The 13,823-nt window shown below is 55.0% G+C and overlaps 6 protein-coding genes across 6 annotated transcripts; 2 read left to right on the forward strand and 4 right to left on the reverse strand.

Annotated features, from left to right (window-relative positions):
- Nucleotides 1-1,554: 1,554 nt before the first annotated feature.
- Nucleotides 1,555-4,076, forward strand: N0V96_001593 (uncharacterized protein; the record flags this gene model as incomplete). The annotated part of the gene is made up of 2 exons (XM_053194178.1): nucleotides 1,555-1,628; nucleotides 2,126-4,076. 2 exons carry the CDS (start codon nucleotides 1,555-1,557, stop codon nucleotides 4,074-4,076), a joined length of 2,025 nt encoding a protein of 674 aa, XP_053048375.1.
- An 816-nt stretch (nucleotides 4,077-4,892) lies between these two features.
- N0V96_001594 (uncharacterized protein) lies at nucleotides 4,893-6,106 on the reverse strand (the record flags this gene model as incomplete). The annotated part of the gene is made up of 2 exons (XM_053194179.1): nucleotides 4,893-5,644; nucleotides 5,773-6,106. The coding sequence occupies 2 exons, from the start codon at nucleotides 6,104-6,106 to the stop codon at nucleotides 4,893-4,895; spliced, it is 1,086 nt and encodes a 361-aa protein (XP_053048376.1).
- Nucleotides 6,107-7,517: 1,411 nt separating this feature from the next.
- Nucleotides 7,518-8,160, reverse strand: N0V96_001595 (uncharacterized protein; the record flags this gene model as incomplete). Its single annotated transcript, XM_053194180.1, has 2 exons — nucleotides 7,518-7,933; nucleotides 8,010-8,160. 2 exons carry the CDS (start codon nucleotides 8,158-8,160, stop codon nucleotides 7,518-7,520), a joined length of 567 nt encoding a protein of 188 aa, XP_053048377.1.
- Nucleotides 8,161-9,056: 896 nt separating this feature from the next.
- N0V96_001596 (uncharacterized protein) lies at nucleotides 9,057-9,566 on the forward strand (the record flags this gene model as incomplete). Its single annotated transcript, XM_053194181.1, has 1 exon — nucleotides 9,057-9,566. One exon carries the CDS (start codon nucleotides 9,057-9,059, stop codon nucleotides 9,564-9,566), a length of 510 nt encoding a protein of 169 aa, XP_053048378.1.
- A 340-nt stretch (nucleotides 9,567-9,906) lies between these two features.
- N0V96_001597 (uncharacterized protein) lies at nucleotides 9,907-10,854 on the reverse strand (the record flags this gene model as incomplete). The annotated part of the gene is made up of 1 exon (XM_053194182.1): nucleotides 9,907-10,854. The coding sequence occupies one exon, from the start codon at nucleotides 10,852-10,854 to the stop codon at nucleotides 9,907-9,909; it is 948 nt and encodes a 315-aa protein (XP_053048379.1).
- Nucleotides 10,855-11,680: 826 nt separating this feature from the next.
- N0V96_001598 (uncharacterized protein) lies at nucleotides 11,681-12,838 on the reverse strand (the record flags this gene model as incomplete). Its single annotated transcript, XM_053194183.2, has 1 exon — nucleotides 11,681-12,838. One exon carries the CDS (start codon nucleotides 12,836-12,838, stop codon nucleotides 11,681-11,683), a length of 1,158 nt encoding a protein of 385 aa, XP_053048380.2.
- Between the last annotated feature and the right edge of the window lie 985 nt (nucleotides 12,839-13,823).

A 13,823-nucleotide genomic window follows, 5' to 3' on the forward strand; every position in this document is an offset into this window, starting at 1 on the left:
ATTCTCTCAGTCTCTGCCTTACTTTACTGCGTAAGGTAGCTTTACCTCTCGCCCGCCTCTCTCTCTCTCTCTCTCTCTCTCTCTCAACCTCGACACACCCTGCTTGGACTAGAAATTCTGACTGGGGTGCCTGACGACTGATGACTGGAACTCTCGCCTCATTTGGCTTGGCTTTTTCTTTCTTCTTAGTCTAAACTGGACATAATACGGCGAGACGGTAAAGGTGTGGAATTCAATACTTTGTACACCTCTCACCTCTCTCACACACTCATACTCCGTCCGTTCTCAGCACTCACTCACTCAGTCTCTCACTCTCACTCTCACCTTCACCTGACACTCACCTCTTCTTCTTTCCTTTCCCCCCTTACGAATACTCCGTACTTTCGTACACACTACACACCTTCCTCCCAATCTACACCTTTCCGTCTCCACCTTCCCCGGTCACATTCAATCTTGGCCTCAAACACGAACCGCGTCCACCGATTATTTGGAGCCGTCATTCAACCCAAACCACCGATCCCTCCTCTTAGGCCCTTAGCCTTAGCTCTTGTCTTCTTACAACCACACGTCCCCAACGCATTTTCATCCAACAACGCCTTACCCGCCAAATTACCCATCAAAGCAAACACCTTTTTTTTTTATCCAAAGAGCCAACCTGAACCGCAAGTCTTTGTTGCCTGATTTTCGACAATTCGGGGGGTTTCACTCGATTTGTGGCGACCACATCAATATTTACCGCCAGACAATCAATCGACTCAAGTTACCCGGTCGCAACACAAACCTGCGAGAGGCAGACCGCGATGGAGACCACCACCGAGGTCGAAACAAAGCAGCCGTCAGTTGCGCCCTCAGAGCCGCAGCAACAGACCCCAGTTGCCGAGACCCCTACAACCACAGAGTAAGTTATCTCTTTGTCTTTTTACCGCCTCTCTCTCTCTCCCTCTCTCTCTATTCTCTATTCCCTATTCTTGCTTGCTGCATTTGAGTTGTTGTTACTTGATGCTTCCTTCTTCAGTTGCTCTCCGGTACAAGAACCACGCGCTATGACCAGTGGTGAAGTCATACACTGGGTCGATTTCGACTTCACCTTCACCTTGAACTTGGACGTGGACTTGCCTGCAATCCATCACAGCCCTCAACTCGAGTTCTTACTTCCTTATTCTACTTCGCAGTCCGCACCTACCTTACCTTACCTTCACTTCCTTCTCAGTGTTGTGGCTGCACGGAAAACTCCTCTCCTTCTCTCCCTGACACTGCATCTGACGGCGCTTCTAGCTTCGGCCACTAAGCTAGGTTGTAAGGCCGCCAAAGTTCCCTCTCGTCATTCCCCCTTCCACTACAACCAGCACCGACCCCTCCCTTGATTCAACCGCACCTCTCTTCCCATCAATCAACCAGATCACTTTCCTCCCATCAACTCTTGTGCCTTGTCGCCGATGTACACGGTCTCTCAGATCCTCTGTTTTCATTCCACAGCCTCGTTGAGCATTGGTTTCCTTGATTGTGCGTCGTAAATACTCTGTCTTTGTTCTCACCTCCTGCGAAACTCTCAGAATGCCGTTCCGACGAGACTCCCGCCTCAAGAGCACTCCCGAAGAGCCCTCTGTACCTATTAAGGAGGAAAGAAGGTGCGTCGCATTCCATTGAGACTCTCAACTCCCCATCTGAGTTTCCTGGTTCTTCGCCCTCTCTTTGCGAATCAGAGTTCCAATGTATTTTTGGTACCTGTCAAAGTTCAATGCATGCGCCTGGTTTGCTTGCCTTGGTCAAAAGAGCAACTGGCGAGTTGCCAAGAGGCGCATGTCGAGTCAGGGACAAGTGTTCCCGATTCATGTACGCATACACCATCCGCTTTGGATGGCTTCCTACCCCTGCTCAACTCAAGTCGTCTGCAATTCTTTCGTCTTGCGCAATTGCCTCCTTGTCGGCGATTCTTTTCCTTTCCGTCTCTCTCCCCATTGGCCGGCGCTTTCTCAGTTATAGCCACCATGGCCGAGCGTCACCATCTTTGGTTGGCAAAGACCTCATCAGCGTTGCAAGTGCGCCTATTTGGGCAACATTGCAACACATCCTAAAATGCAACGAACTCAAATCGTGACCAAGCATATACTGATACCAATTTCAGGCTCAGCAGTACGAATGGTGTTAAGCCACCAGCTCTGGATGACGACGACACCGCCAATGACGATGATCTGAGCCCGCCCCCAGAGAACTTGAGCCCTGTCTCAGGCAGCCATGATCGCGCTTTGGAAGATGAGATTGTTGTCGGTAACCGCAACGGTGTGCAAAAATCATCGCCCCTCCGCGTTGTTTCTGATCCCGAGGATGAGACTATGGCGGATGTTGAGGATGAGCCCGTCGTCTCTCACTACCCTAAGCGGAAGCGCGCGTCCGTCTTCAACGACTTGAGTGAAGACAAGATGGAGAGCAGCCTTGTCTCAGAGAAGGAAGGCACGCCACGCGGCACCAAACCAGCTCGTAGGCATGGACTGGGTGGTGTAAAAGGCGTCATTCTCGGATATTGGCGCGATTCGCCCGTGCCGGACCCCAGAGGCAAGCATGCAGTTATTGGCTTCATCGATGTCCGCGATCGCCTCCGCACTCGTATTCAGCAAAACACTCGCTTCGGCGAGCCGGTCTCGAGTCTCGAGTATCCCCTCCCGCCCGGGCCAGGTGGCAGCTGGGTGACCTTCGAACGGGTCGTCTTCGCAGATCACCTGGTCGGCCTGGACCATCACCAAGTGAAGGAATATGTCAAGCTTCGAACGGATTCTATCGAGATGACGGAGGAGGCCCGAGATGCCGCAGAGCAAGCTGCGGCTAAGGAAGCGGTCCGACGCGTTGAGGAAAACCCTCCCCCCGAGAATCCCGTTGCGCCCGCCATTGCATACGGTGCGGAGATTCCCGACCACGCCACAATGCCGGCTCGACCGGACTCCAAACGTCGCCGCACTGGTAGTGGCATCGGCACGATCAGTGGAGGACCGGTACAGCAGACGCCGCCAGCACAGAATATCCCGCCGACTCCTCAATTCGACCCTCTGCCAGGCACCAGACCCACGCGCATCATTGTGGGCTACTGGAAGGGCTCCAGCGAGCCTGACCCCATAAACAAGCACGCGATCTACGGCATCCTCGGACAAAATGACATGTTCCGCGTCAAGGTGGCGCGAGAGACGCGTGATAAGCGTTTCGTGGATGGCAACTTCCCTGTTGGAGCTGGAGCGCTGTGGATTCACTGGGAAGAGGTCGAGCTGGAGCCTCACATCAAAGTACTGTCTCGCCCCGAGGTGAAGGAGTATTGCCGTGTCCGTCAGTACCAAATCGATCAAGGCGAGAGCCCCAACGAGCGAGCCGAGAATGAGGCCAGGGCAGTGTACGAGGCACAGCAGCGCGTGGCCAATGGGATCAACAAGCCTGGTTACATGAACAACATGGGTCCGCCTCCCATCATTGTTCCGCAGCCAGAAGAGATGCTCGAGGCACCCGAGACCAAGGTCGAGGTGAATCCCGAACTGCGCCAGAGCCGCAGAACGGAGAACCGCGGCGTTCGGCACTCATTGCCCGATCTCGACGTCAGACAGTCATCGCGAACCCCGGTACAAGCACAGAATAAGATTGACGCCAGTGCACGTCGCGAAATCGCCCGCATCGAGGCCGCCCAAATTCGAACCGAGCGTTTCGCCGCTGACCGCGAAGCTGCTCAGAACGCCCAAGCTGCCCAAGCTGCCCAGGTTGCTCAAGCCGCCCACATGGCCAACTTGGTCCCTCCTCCGATGCCGCCACAAGCTATGCCTAAGATGCCTTTGCAGAACGGCAACGGCAACGGTCCACGCATGAGTAGCCTGTTCCACGAGCGCGACGAGATGCAGCGCCTGAACAAGGTATGGGCCAGCCAGGAAGAGCACCGCAGCAAGGTTGGAGGTGAAGAAACCAAGTTTTACGGTGGTATCAAGTACGAACGCAAGACCAACGGTCCCTTTGTCGGCAAACTCGTCTCGCAAGGCACCATTATCAGTATTGACGGAGAGGATTATGTCGAGTATCGCGTACTCACGAAGCCGAGTTTCTTCTAGGCGACCAAGACGGGACGCACCTCGCAGCTTGGATCGCTTTTTACATGTTCAGTCAGTCGGCAGTCGCTGAGCGACGATCGCCAGAGTATGGGACTCTTCCTGAGCGTTGAGTCTTCACGAATCTCTCTCTTTCGATACTGGGTTCAACGGATGAAGGCTGTAGGCTTTTCTTTGTTTCTTCTCGCGACAAAATGGATGCGACAAAATGGATGCGAGGTTCGGCGGAAAACGGGTCTTTCCTATTATACCCCCTCTCAACCTTTTCCGGTTAATCAATTTTTCCTTTTTTCGTCTTTTCGGCATGGAAAAGCCAGCTCGGTCTCCTTCGTCACCGGCCACGGAGAATTCGCCGAGGAGGGGACTACTATACCATGTTTTCTTTGTTTTTTTCCCTCTCACGCCCTTCACAGTACCTCGCTCATACACCAGCACCAGTGGCTTGTCTATTTGAGTCGTATGGTAGTGAGGGATCTAGGATTGTGGGCTTTCTTCTGTTGTTGTTTCTAATTATCATGATGCCATTGCTATTCAGAATGGGTACCTCTCAGGTGGATGCCGGAATTGAGCGGAAAGGGGGAAAAGCGTGGGACCGATACCAGGATCCGTGGTTGTCAGTAGCTTTCAGATAGCAATCAAATGAATCGTCTAAACTATTGTGGCATATACAGACGTGCTGGTATCAATGATAAGACACGATTTGAGCAGCTGGTGACTAAATTCAATTCCCACCTGATTCAAAGAATATATGATGTCTTTGATCCTTTAAAGCAATCGATCTGTCCCGAGATTCCCGTCATCGCACGCGACCCTCACTCGTCACTTCTCTTGATCAAAGTCATAGCTATTCCCAAACCCCCTCCCCAGATACGTCTTTAGGGCTTCCTCCCTCGTCGTCCAATCCACAGGTATCTCCAGGTCACTCTTCCCCGCCTCCTTCACCTCCCCCACCTCCTCCTCCAGCAAAGGCCTCACGTCCTCGGCGAACTGCAACCGCATCGGGTTCCGGTACCATGCCGCAAAGTGAATCATGGCCAGCATGACGCGCACGTCGGGCGCCGTGTTGGGCATCCCCGCGTGCCACAGCCGCAGGTCGCGGATGACGATGCTCCCCTTTTCCACCGTCGGCTGCGAGGGTGGGCGGACGGCGCGGCGGAGGTCGAGGAGTGCGGGGTTGATGCGGCCGCTTGCGCGGGTGCCGTGGGTGCCTTGTTGGGCTGCTATGCCGGAGGGGATGATTGTGCCGGTGTAGCCTGGGGAGGACGTTGTAGTTGCGGTGGTGGTGGTGGTAGTGGTGGCGGATGAGGATAATGATGAGGATGGAGAGGCAGGGAGGAGGTACGGGGCGTGGGTGCCGAGCCAGAGCTCCGTTGAGCCGTTTGAGAGCGTCATTTTCACAAGGGGGATATTGATTACGAGGGCGAAGGGGTGGGATGGGTGGGCAAAGTCTGCGTCCGAGTGGACTGGTTGGCGTTGTGGCTCTGCGTCTGGTGATGGCGGCATGGCGGAGTTTGCGGAGCAAAAGGTCCATTTCGGGCGTGGGCCTAGGAGGGAGGAGGTGATTTGCGTTGCTATGGCGTCTTGTCATTTTGGCTGTGAGTTAGTTATAGAGATATAATGAGGATGTGAGATGGGCGTGAGACATGGACATCAGGTTAGGGGGAGACAGGGGGAGAGTTTTGGAAACGTAAGACTCAACTTGTAAAGATGGACTTGTAAAAGTACTCGGCCACTGGAGGCGGATCTTGTTGTAGATTACCCAGGTTATAGTTGAAGGGCCCTTTGTCTCCCAGAGACCGGAGGTAGAGCGCGTCCTGGACCATTTTGGCGTTGAGGGCGTCGAGGTCTGCGTGCGGGACAACGTCGGCGACGATGACGAGACCGTCTCTGTGGAGGTGGCGGACGGCGAGTTCGAGGTTTCGCGGGGAGAGGCGAGCGTTGAGAAGTTCGGATCGTGAGGGGTGTATTGTTGCTGGTTCTGATGGGAGGTTCTCGTGATCGTAGTCGTGGTTGTTTGGTGTAAGTGAAGCCATCGTTCGGCGGCTCGTGAGAGGGGTGCGAAGACAAGATGGGAGGTTTGAGATGGAGGAGAAGAGGCGTGGACGGAGCAGCATTGTTGGGAAAGAGATTGCTTTCATGATTGAGAATGGATGATTGTGGGTAGATGCATACGATGAGCAAGCTTGATGAGAAACTCCAGTGATTTCTCATGCATTTATATCTCGAAGTGAGGAGGCTTGAGAGGAGGTCCCCTACCCCAATTCCGAGCTCGGGTTTGGATGACACAACGTGCATCCCCCCATCCACCCCGGTACTAGGTTTCCCCAGGTTTTCTCCAAACCCGAGCTCGGAGTACGCTAAACGACTCCCCTCTTCATGGCAAGCAACGGGTAGGTAACCATCCTCTAATTAATGTCTGCCTCCTCATTCGCCGTTCGCTTGTTCCCGCGGCGGCGGCGGCAGTGAATTCCTCCAACCTGCCTCCAGGTCCGAGACGAGTGTCTGGACGGGCCAGCCAATTGTCCGTTTACACGCCAAGAGGCGGCGGATCAGCTCCTGTCGCGAGGCTTCTGTTCTGATGAATCGTGCGCCTGCGAGGAGTAAGTTGAATTCTGTAGATCATTCGGTAGGGCTTATGGGCGGGAACGATGTATGGAGAGACCTGGTCCGGGAGCCTTACAGAATGCAATGGGGCCAAAGGCGTTGACTTGGACCGAGGGCGTGTTGGTGGTGAAGGCCACGCCGCATACATCGAGGGCGAGGTGCTCGAGGATGTGGTCTTTTGTGTCTTCAGGACCCAGACGGCCGTCTAGTGTGCTTCGAAGACTTGATAATTGTTGCGGGTTTGCTTGGATACAGAGTATTGTTGTGGCGACGAGTTGATAGTGAAGGGCCCCCGCTAGAGTGCTATTTAGTCACAAGACAAAAATGTTTTAAGATATAAAGGCCTACCGTGGTGGTCTCTGAGCAACCAAATGGATGGCAAGGCGAGGCCCAGACCTCCGTCAGCCGTAGAGAAGGGCTCAAATCGTGACGGTAGACTTTTACGCCATTCACGTAACAGATGAGAAAGGCTAGACCACAACTCCTCCGTGACGGAATCTGAGCCTCCGAAGCATGTATTGATGATGCGGCCGAGAATGAGTGTGATGGCATTAAGGTAGTCCTGATCGGTTCTTTCGCCGGTCATCGGTAGGGCTAAGGGCACCCGAGCAAGATCTATCTTGAGCGGGCATCTTCGGAATAAACTAAAAGTGATGTCCTCCCGCAGGTAGTTCCAGAAGCCTGCTTCTCGAAGGTTCGACCCAAAGAAGTCGGTTTGAGGGTTATGATAGGCTGCCAAAGAATATGCTCCTTGAAGGTGCCTGTTTGGGTCGACCTCTTCTGCTTCAGTGTCAGTTTCTGCAACTTCCATGCCGAAGTGTCTACAAGATGCGTGAAAGTCTAGTAGTGACCAGAAGACGACAGAATCTCACCACTTAAAATCTCATACGACCGCAAGAGACAGACAGAAGCCAGCGCAAGCTCCTGCGTTCGCTCATCATTGTCGTACTCCTCCGCCGTCAGGCCAATCAGCAAACGAATGCAGTGGCCGTGGTAGAATTCGGCCGCCGTCCTGGCGGAAGGCGCAGTCGTTCGGCTCGTGTGGACCGCGGACAATGCCAAGATGGCGGCAAAGGGCAGCGAACTTTCGAGAGCGGCCTCGGGAAGGCTTGCGGCAAAGGTCAGGGACGCGTCGCTGAGGTCGTACCACGGCGCGATGTCTGCGATGTAGTGGGAAAAGTAGCGTGCTATTGACGGATTCTGGAGGGCTTTGCGGGGGTTGGATGGTGACGGGAAGGGGGTTTGCGGTTCGTTTGCTGTGAGGGATGTATGTGAGCTGTCCAACGTCCAAAGAGTCGAGAGGGCTGAAGTGAGCAACAGAAATCTACTCACCGGCGGAGTCGGGCTTTGCTGTATCCCCCTGGCCCTTGTCGAGTTGTGGGAGCGGGATCGTGCGGTCACAGTATCGCTGAGCCTTGCGGCAACGTTGGCACGCGGGCAGAGCCTCGTCGCCTAATCTCGTATTCGTTGGAGGAGCTCTCATCCTATGGTGTCATGGTGGATATTTGCTTACATTTGACCTTGCGGACGCGGCAGGTGTTGCTAGTGGTAGTCGAGTTGTCAGCACGATGATGTGCCGGTGGGCAGGTTAGACACTAGTTCTTATTCTCTTCTTTACCATGCTGCGTTCATGTCAAAAATTATATTGCCCAAAGAGACGCTCAATACGCCACTGTGCCGAGTCTATATCTTACCTGCTTGGTTGAGGATACGAGGCATCTTTCCTCGACTTTTTTGAGTTCTGGGTGGAAGGACGATGGGAACCAAAATGCAAAGTAGCTGCGACCAAGACCGCCCTTACTCAGAATAAAATTGTCACTGCAGCGCTATGACACAAGAAAGCGGCGACCAAGACGTACGCGCCGACAAAATCGCGAGGTAGGAGGAAATAGCGTCAAAGGATGAACTGTTGTCTTTGGGCGAAAAAAACTCCAATTCCCCGTCTTCATGGCTGAACGGCCGGTACCCCGCGCTCGGAGCGGACGGGAGAGTGGGGCGCCGGCGGCGATCCCGTCTCACCCCGGATCGCCGGCAGCCACGTCCCTAAGCACTAGAATCGCCAAGCCCCAAAGATCAGCGCAGAGCTAAAGAGGCAATGCTCTAGCGAGCGGCTTATGACATAAATCACAGAAATAGAACGTCTTGAAGGATCCGAGGTGTAGAGTATCATGAGGTAGGACTAGCTTAGTGCCGCCACGATGAGAAACGTTGCATCAAGAATCATGAACTATGATCCGAGTTCAACTCATATATAAACCCAATGGCATTGCTGTGACGAAAGTTCTCAATCAGACTCAGACTCACATATAAAACCAAGCAACTACATTACAAAACAATATCACCCACAACATTACTATTCTCATTCAATAACTCATCAAAATGTTCGCCCAGACCCTCATCCAGACGACCCTCCTCGCCGCAGTGGCAACGGCAGCCAGTCTTCCCGTCAGACAAACTACAACCACCTTCCGCCTCGCCGCAAACGTAACAAACTTCGACCTCACACCCTCCATCCAGGGCCAGGAGCTCACCTATACCCCAACAGCAGACTGCGCAGCCAGTGTTGTCTTCGGCCTAGCTGGCCAAGGCGCCGAATTCTACGCCACCGGAAGCACGGTCAACGTCGCCCACCTCTCTGGCGAAAACTCTTCTCCTTCGGCCGGGTTGATCGTCACACCCGGCGGTACGGCGACGGTGCCGAGCCTGAACACCGTCCAGCTGCAGTGCGGAGCTGGGACATCTGGCGTGACCGTTACCGACGGAAGTCTGCAGTTTGAGGACGGGTTCTGGATGGCGTGTCCCAGGAACGGCAGCGTTGTGCTGAGCTTTAAGAAGGCCGGCCAGAGAACCCTTCTGGGGTGCGCTGATGTTCAGCTTCTCAGCACTTAGGAAGAACATCTGAAACACTAAGAAATGGACCGACTGCATTGTTTCACAGGTAATACATGGCGGATATGGTGAATAAGATATGGTATTGATAATATTTGGGTAATTTGCATCATATTGGTCTATAGACGGGTTGTATGGAAATCAGAGCAAGGCATGAGGGGCATAACATAACAGCAGCATGGGTAAAGTTTTGGTCGTTAGAATTTGGTATTTTTTTTAATTCAATTTGCATACCCAAATGCCCTCAAGGTCACCTCACTCTGCCCAGGACCGTTCAGTCGATCTATAATAGTCCAACATTTGATATACCAATCCATCCCTCAGCTGGCTTTTAACCACCTTATTTAGTGCACAGCTCCACAAACTCCGCGATCTCCTTGTTAAATCTCTCAGGCTGCTCATAAAACAACCAATGTCCAGCCTCAAAGACAGACGACTTCGCCAAACCAGGCCGGTTCTTCTCCACCCTCCTGACAGTCTCAAGCATCCCCTCAAGCGGGAAGCACCCAGACTTCCGCCCCGCCATCACCAGCGTCGGCACGCTAATCATCTCAATCGCCTCGCGGTGGTCGTACCGCGTATGATCCGCCAACAACCTCGCAAGCCACGCCTGATCGCACAGCGCACTAATCCCCGTGAAGAACTCCTCGTCCTTCTTCCTCACCTCAGCAGAGACGTCGTCCGTCGCCGGGTCAGGCTTCGCGCGGTACCCCAAACACCCGTCCACGAGATCGACATGCGCCGCCGCCGACTCCTCCATCCAAAACTTTTGCGCGCCCAGCATGCTCTTCTCGTCGTAGCAGCCCGTGTGCGCCAACTTCTCATCCCACCCGTCAAACAGCGACCGATCCTGCAGCGGCGCCTGGTCGACAAAGACAAACCCCGCGAAATCCGCGCACCCAAAGAGCTCGACGTACGTCCACAGCACCGCGGCGCCGATGGAGCAGCCGACGGGCACGATCTTGAGGTCGGGCGAGGCGGCGGCGCGCCGCAGGTGGTGGACCAGATCGCGGAGGTCGGCGGCCAGGCGGGCGACGTGGTAGCCGCCCTTTGTGCGGTCCGATTTGCCGTGGCCGCGCATGTCGGGGGCGACGACCCAGGTGTCCTCGGAGGAGGCGAGGGCGTCGGCGTTGCGGTAGAAGTAGTCCGAGGAGCCGCTGAAGCCGTGCATGAGGAGGATGCAGCGGGTTGCGGAGCTGGCGCCGGTGAGGGGCAGAGAGGATTGGAAGGCGAGTTTGCAGCCGTCGTTTGCGCCGCAGTGGGCGTAGTGCATGCTGGAAGACGCCATTTTTCGGTGAGAGTAGTGTGAAGCGCTGTGAGACGATTAGAGAGTGAATGAGATATTTCCCCTCCTCGATGAAAATAGTTCGGTGGTGGTGAGTTTTGTTTTAAGGGGTCACATTAATTGTTCTGGATTGATAGAACGGCGGGGACGTCATGGGGGAGGGATGTTTTCTGTTGGTGGGGCCGATGCGGGGTAAATCGGCGGCCCGTGATAGCGGCGGCGATCCCCGTCCCCGCTGCCGATAGTGCCGAAGTCTGACTTTATTTGGACAGCCCTCTTCTCCAGGCTTCTCGGACTTCCTCACACTTTATAAACTCGTAGGTAAAAACTGTTTACGCATTCCACGTTTCATGGTCCCTTCCACTGAGGACTTAAGGCTGTGAGACTGGTACTTGGTCGATAACTCATTTACTTGAGACATCAGACGTCCCACTCGCAGCCATTTCCTCTGGCTTTAAACTCCCAGAGAGATGTCTCAGCCCAGCTCATAAGATGATCAAAACTTGTGCCGCTGCCACCCCCATTTCATCGATATAGGAAACCAAGTTGATTTATGTACGAATGTAATATGTATTTCAGAATTTCCGTTTGCTATTCCTGAACTAAACACAAACAGCCCCTGGTCGTCGGTATGAAGCTTTTTTTCCCATCAGAAAAGAACTTTGTACAACTTTCGCGCAACACTCATGTACACAACTCCTTTTCCTCCTATATACCAAACCCACACAGCTCGCCGTCGAATCCAAGGGGAGGGTTGGTTCTAGAAGCCTAGAAACCGATTCCCCTCATCATAGATAGCCCAAGCTCTAAGCTTCAACACCAACAGATGTCAGCGTGCTTTTTTAAGCAGACGGGGTAGAGGTGGGCGGGGCACCCGGGGAGCACCGGTAGGGAAGGTACCATTGGGAGGTGGGCCACCGGGGCCGTCGCCGCCGCTGCTCTGGTCGACACCGCCGCCCTCGTAGTAGTGCGCGGCAGCGCGGACCTCGTCGCTGTAGTCGGCTGTGGTGTCGATGCCGATGGTGATCCACATGAGAAGGCCGTCGTTGAGATCCTCGCCGAGGCGGACGTACTTGAGGAAGGGGTCGTAGAGGGCGGTGGCCTCGCCGGCGGCGATGCCGTCCTGGAGGTTGGTCGTGAGGGTCTGGGTGTTGCTGGTGTAGGGGGCCAGGGTCTCGACCTCGGAGATGAGGTCCTGGTCGAAGAAGAGCTGGCCAATGTTGCGGGCGGTGCCGCCCTCGAAGGTGCCGTTGGGGAGGATGGTGGCGCCGTCGGTGGACATGATGTGGATGTGGGTGGCGCGGCCGGTGTAGTGGCCCGGGAAGACGTAGTCGAACTGGACGACGCCGTCCGAGTCGGACTTTTGGACGCCGCGGCCGTGGGTGGTGTTGAGGCCGCCCTGGCCCCGGGCGGAGACGCCCGAGTAGACGCCGGTGGCGTTGCAGGCCCAGGCGTCAATGATTTGCTCGGGGACGGCGGTGCAGTCGTTGATGTCGACGAACTGAATGTCGAGGTGGACGGGGACGCCGGCCTGGCCGTCGGTGGTGTCGACGCGGATGAGCTCACCCTCGACGTAGTAAGGGCCGATGGTGGTCAAGGGGACGAGGGCGCAGGTGGCGTTGGAACCAAAGATCTCCTCGAGAGGGGTGTCGAGGTTGTAGGCCTCGGTGGACTCGTGGTCGACGGCGGCCCACTTGACAAGGTCGGCCTGGGCGCGCTTCTGGTGCATCTTCTGGTCGGTGAGGCCGCGCTTCTCGCGGAGCATCTGGGCCGTGTTGGCGCGGCGCTCGAGGGCGCGCTGCTTGAGGGCCAGGGCGGCGGGAGAGTTGGAGCAGGCGTCCAGAGCGCGCTTGCCGTGGACGGTGACGACATCGCGGAGGGCGATCTCTGCGGCAATTTCGTCGGTCGTGTGGCTGCCATGGGCTGCGACGGTCCCAATGAAGGGGGAGAGGGCCAGGGCCGCGGCGAGGGCGGAGCGGAGCGCCATGGTGATGATTCTCTGGAGATTCGAAGACGAGAAGACGGGGGCTTGCTGGCGAGTGAAGCAGACCACAAAAGTGTCAGGAGCAAGCTGAGAGAAGAGAAGGACTGATGGACGTGAAGAGCCTGGTGAGAAGAAGGAGAGATATTTCGTCTTTCTGGCAGGAATATCGACCTCCTCTTATATCAGTCAACTTCTTGGCGTTTCCATGATCCATCTTGTTTCCTCCTTCCTGATCCTGATGATCCCGTCAACGTCAACATCTTGGCATTGTCACGGTATTGCAACGTACCCTACTCTCTCATCCCCTTCATCTGGTCTCGAACAGCAGAGCTAACCCACCGGCCAACACCGTATCCCGGCACGACAAGTCGAGCACGGAGCACGCAAAAGAAACTACATTCCGTACCAAGTAAAGACTCTCGTCTCTCTCTCCGTTTCGTTGGCGTTCCCCACACTCCCGCGCGCGGGCGCCTGGCGAGACATCGTCGTCACCTTCCTTCCCAGAGTCGTTTCGACCGGCGTATGAGGGGCGTGACAATGTCGTTCGAAGCCACTGTATGGTTTAGCCTCAAGCAAGGTACTCTGTAGTTGGGATGTAGTTTGGGATCGAGTTGGTTCCTACTCCTCCTCCTTCCCGGAGCGTTTACAAGGATACCACATAGTACCTTACTTGGAAACCTGGTCGTCCCGCCACTCCGCGCGCACCGCGGAGCCAGGGAATTTAACACTACTGTGTAAGGTTAATAGAGACTAGAGGAGTGGCGGCTTTTCTGCGAGTGACAGGCTAGCAAGCGCGAGCGGCCGATGGTCGCAGGGGTTGGGGGGTTATTCGGACGTCCAAGACATGTGTCATCCAATCAAGGCAGAGGCAATTCCAATTGCATTGCGTTGGGTCATTTGGCAAAAACAAAAAAAAGTGACGGTCCTGGTCTTTTCTCCCGTTCCGCAATGTGAATGTGTGGTTCAATTCTCAAGGTACGGTGGTACG

This window comes from Colletotrichum fioriniae, assembly GCF_027942845.1.
Source record: "Colletotrichum fioriniae strain IMI 355084 chromosome Unknown scaffold_1, whole genome shotgun sequence".
NCBI classification, from domain to species: domain Eukaryota; kingdom Fungi; phylum Ascomycota; class Sordariomycetes; order Glomerellales; family Glomerellaceae; genus Colletotrichum; species Colletotrichum fioriniae.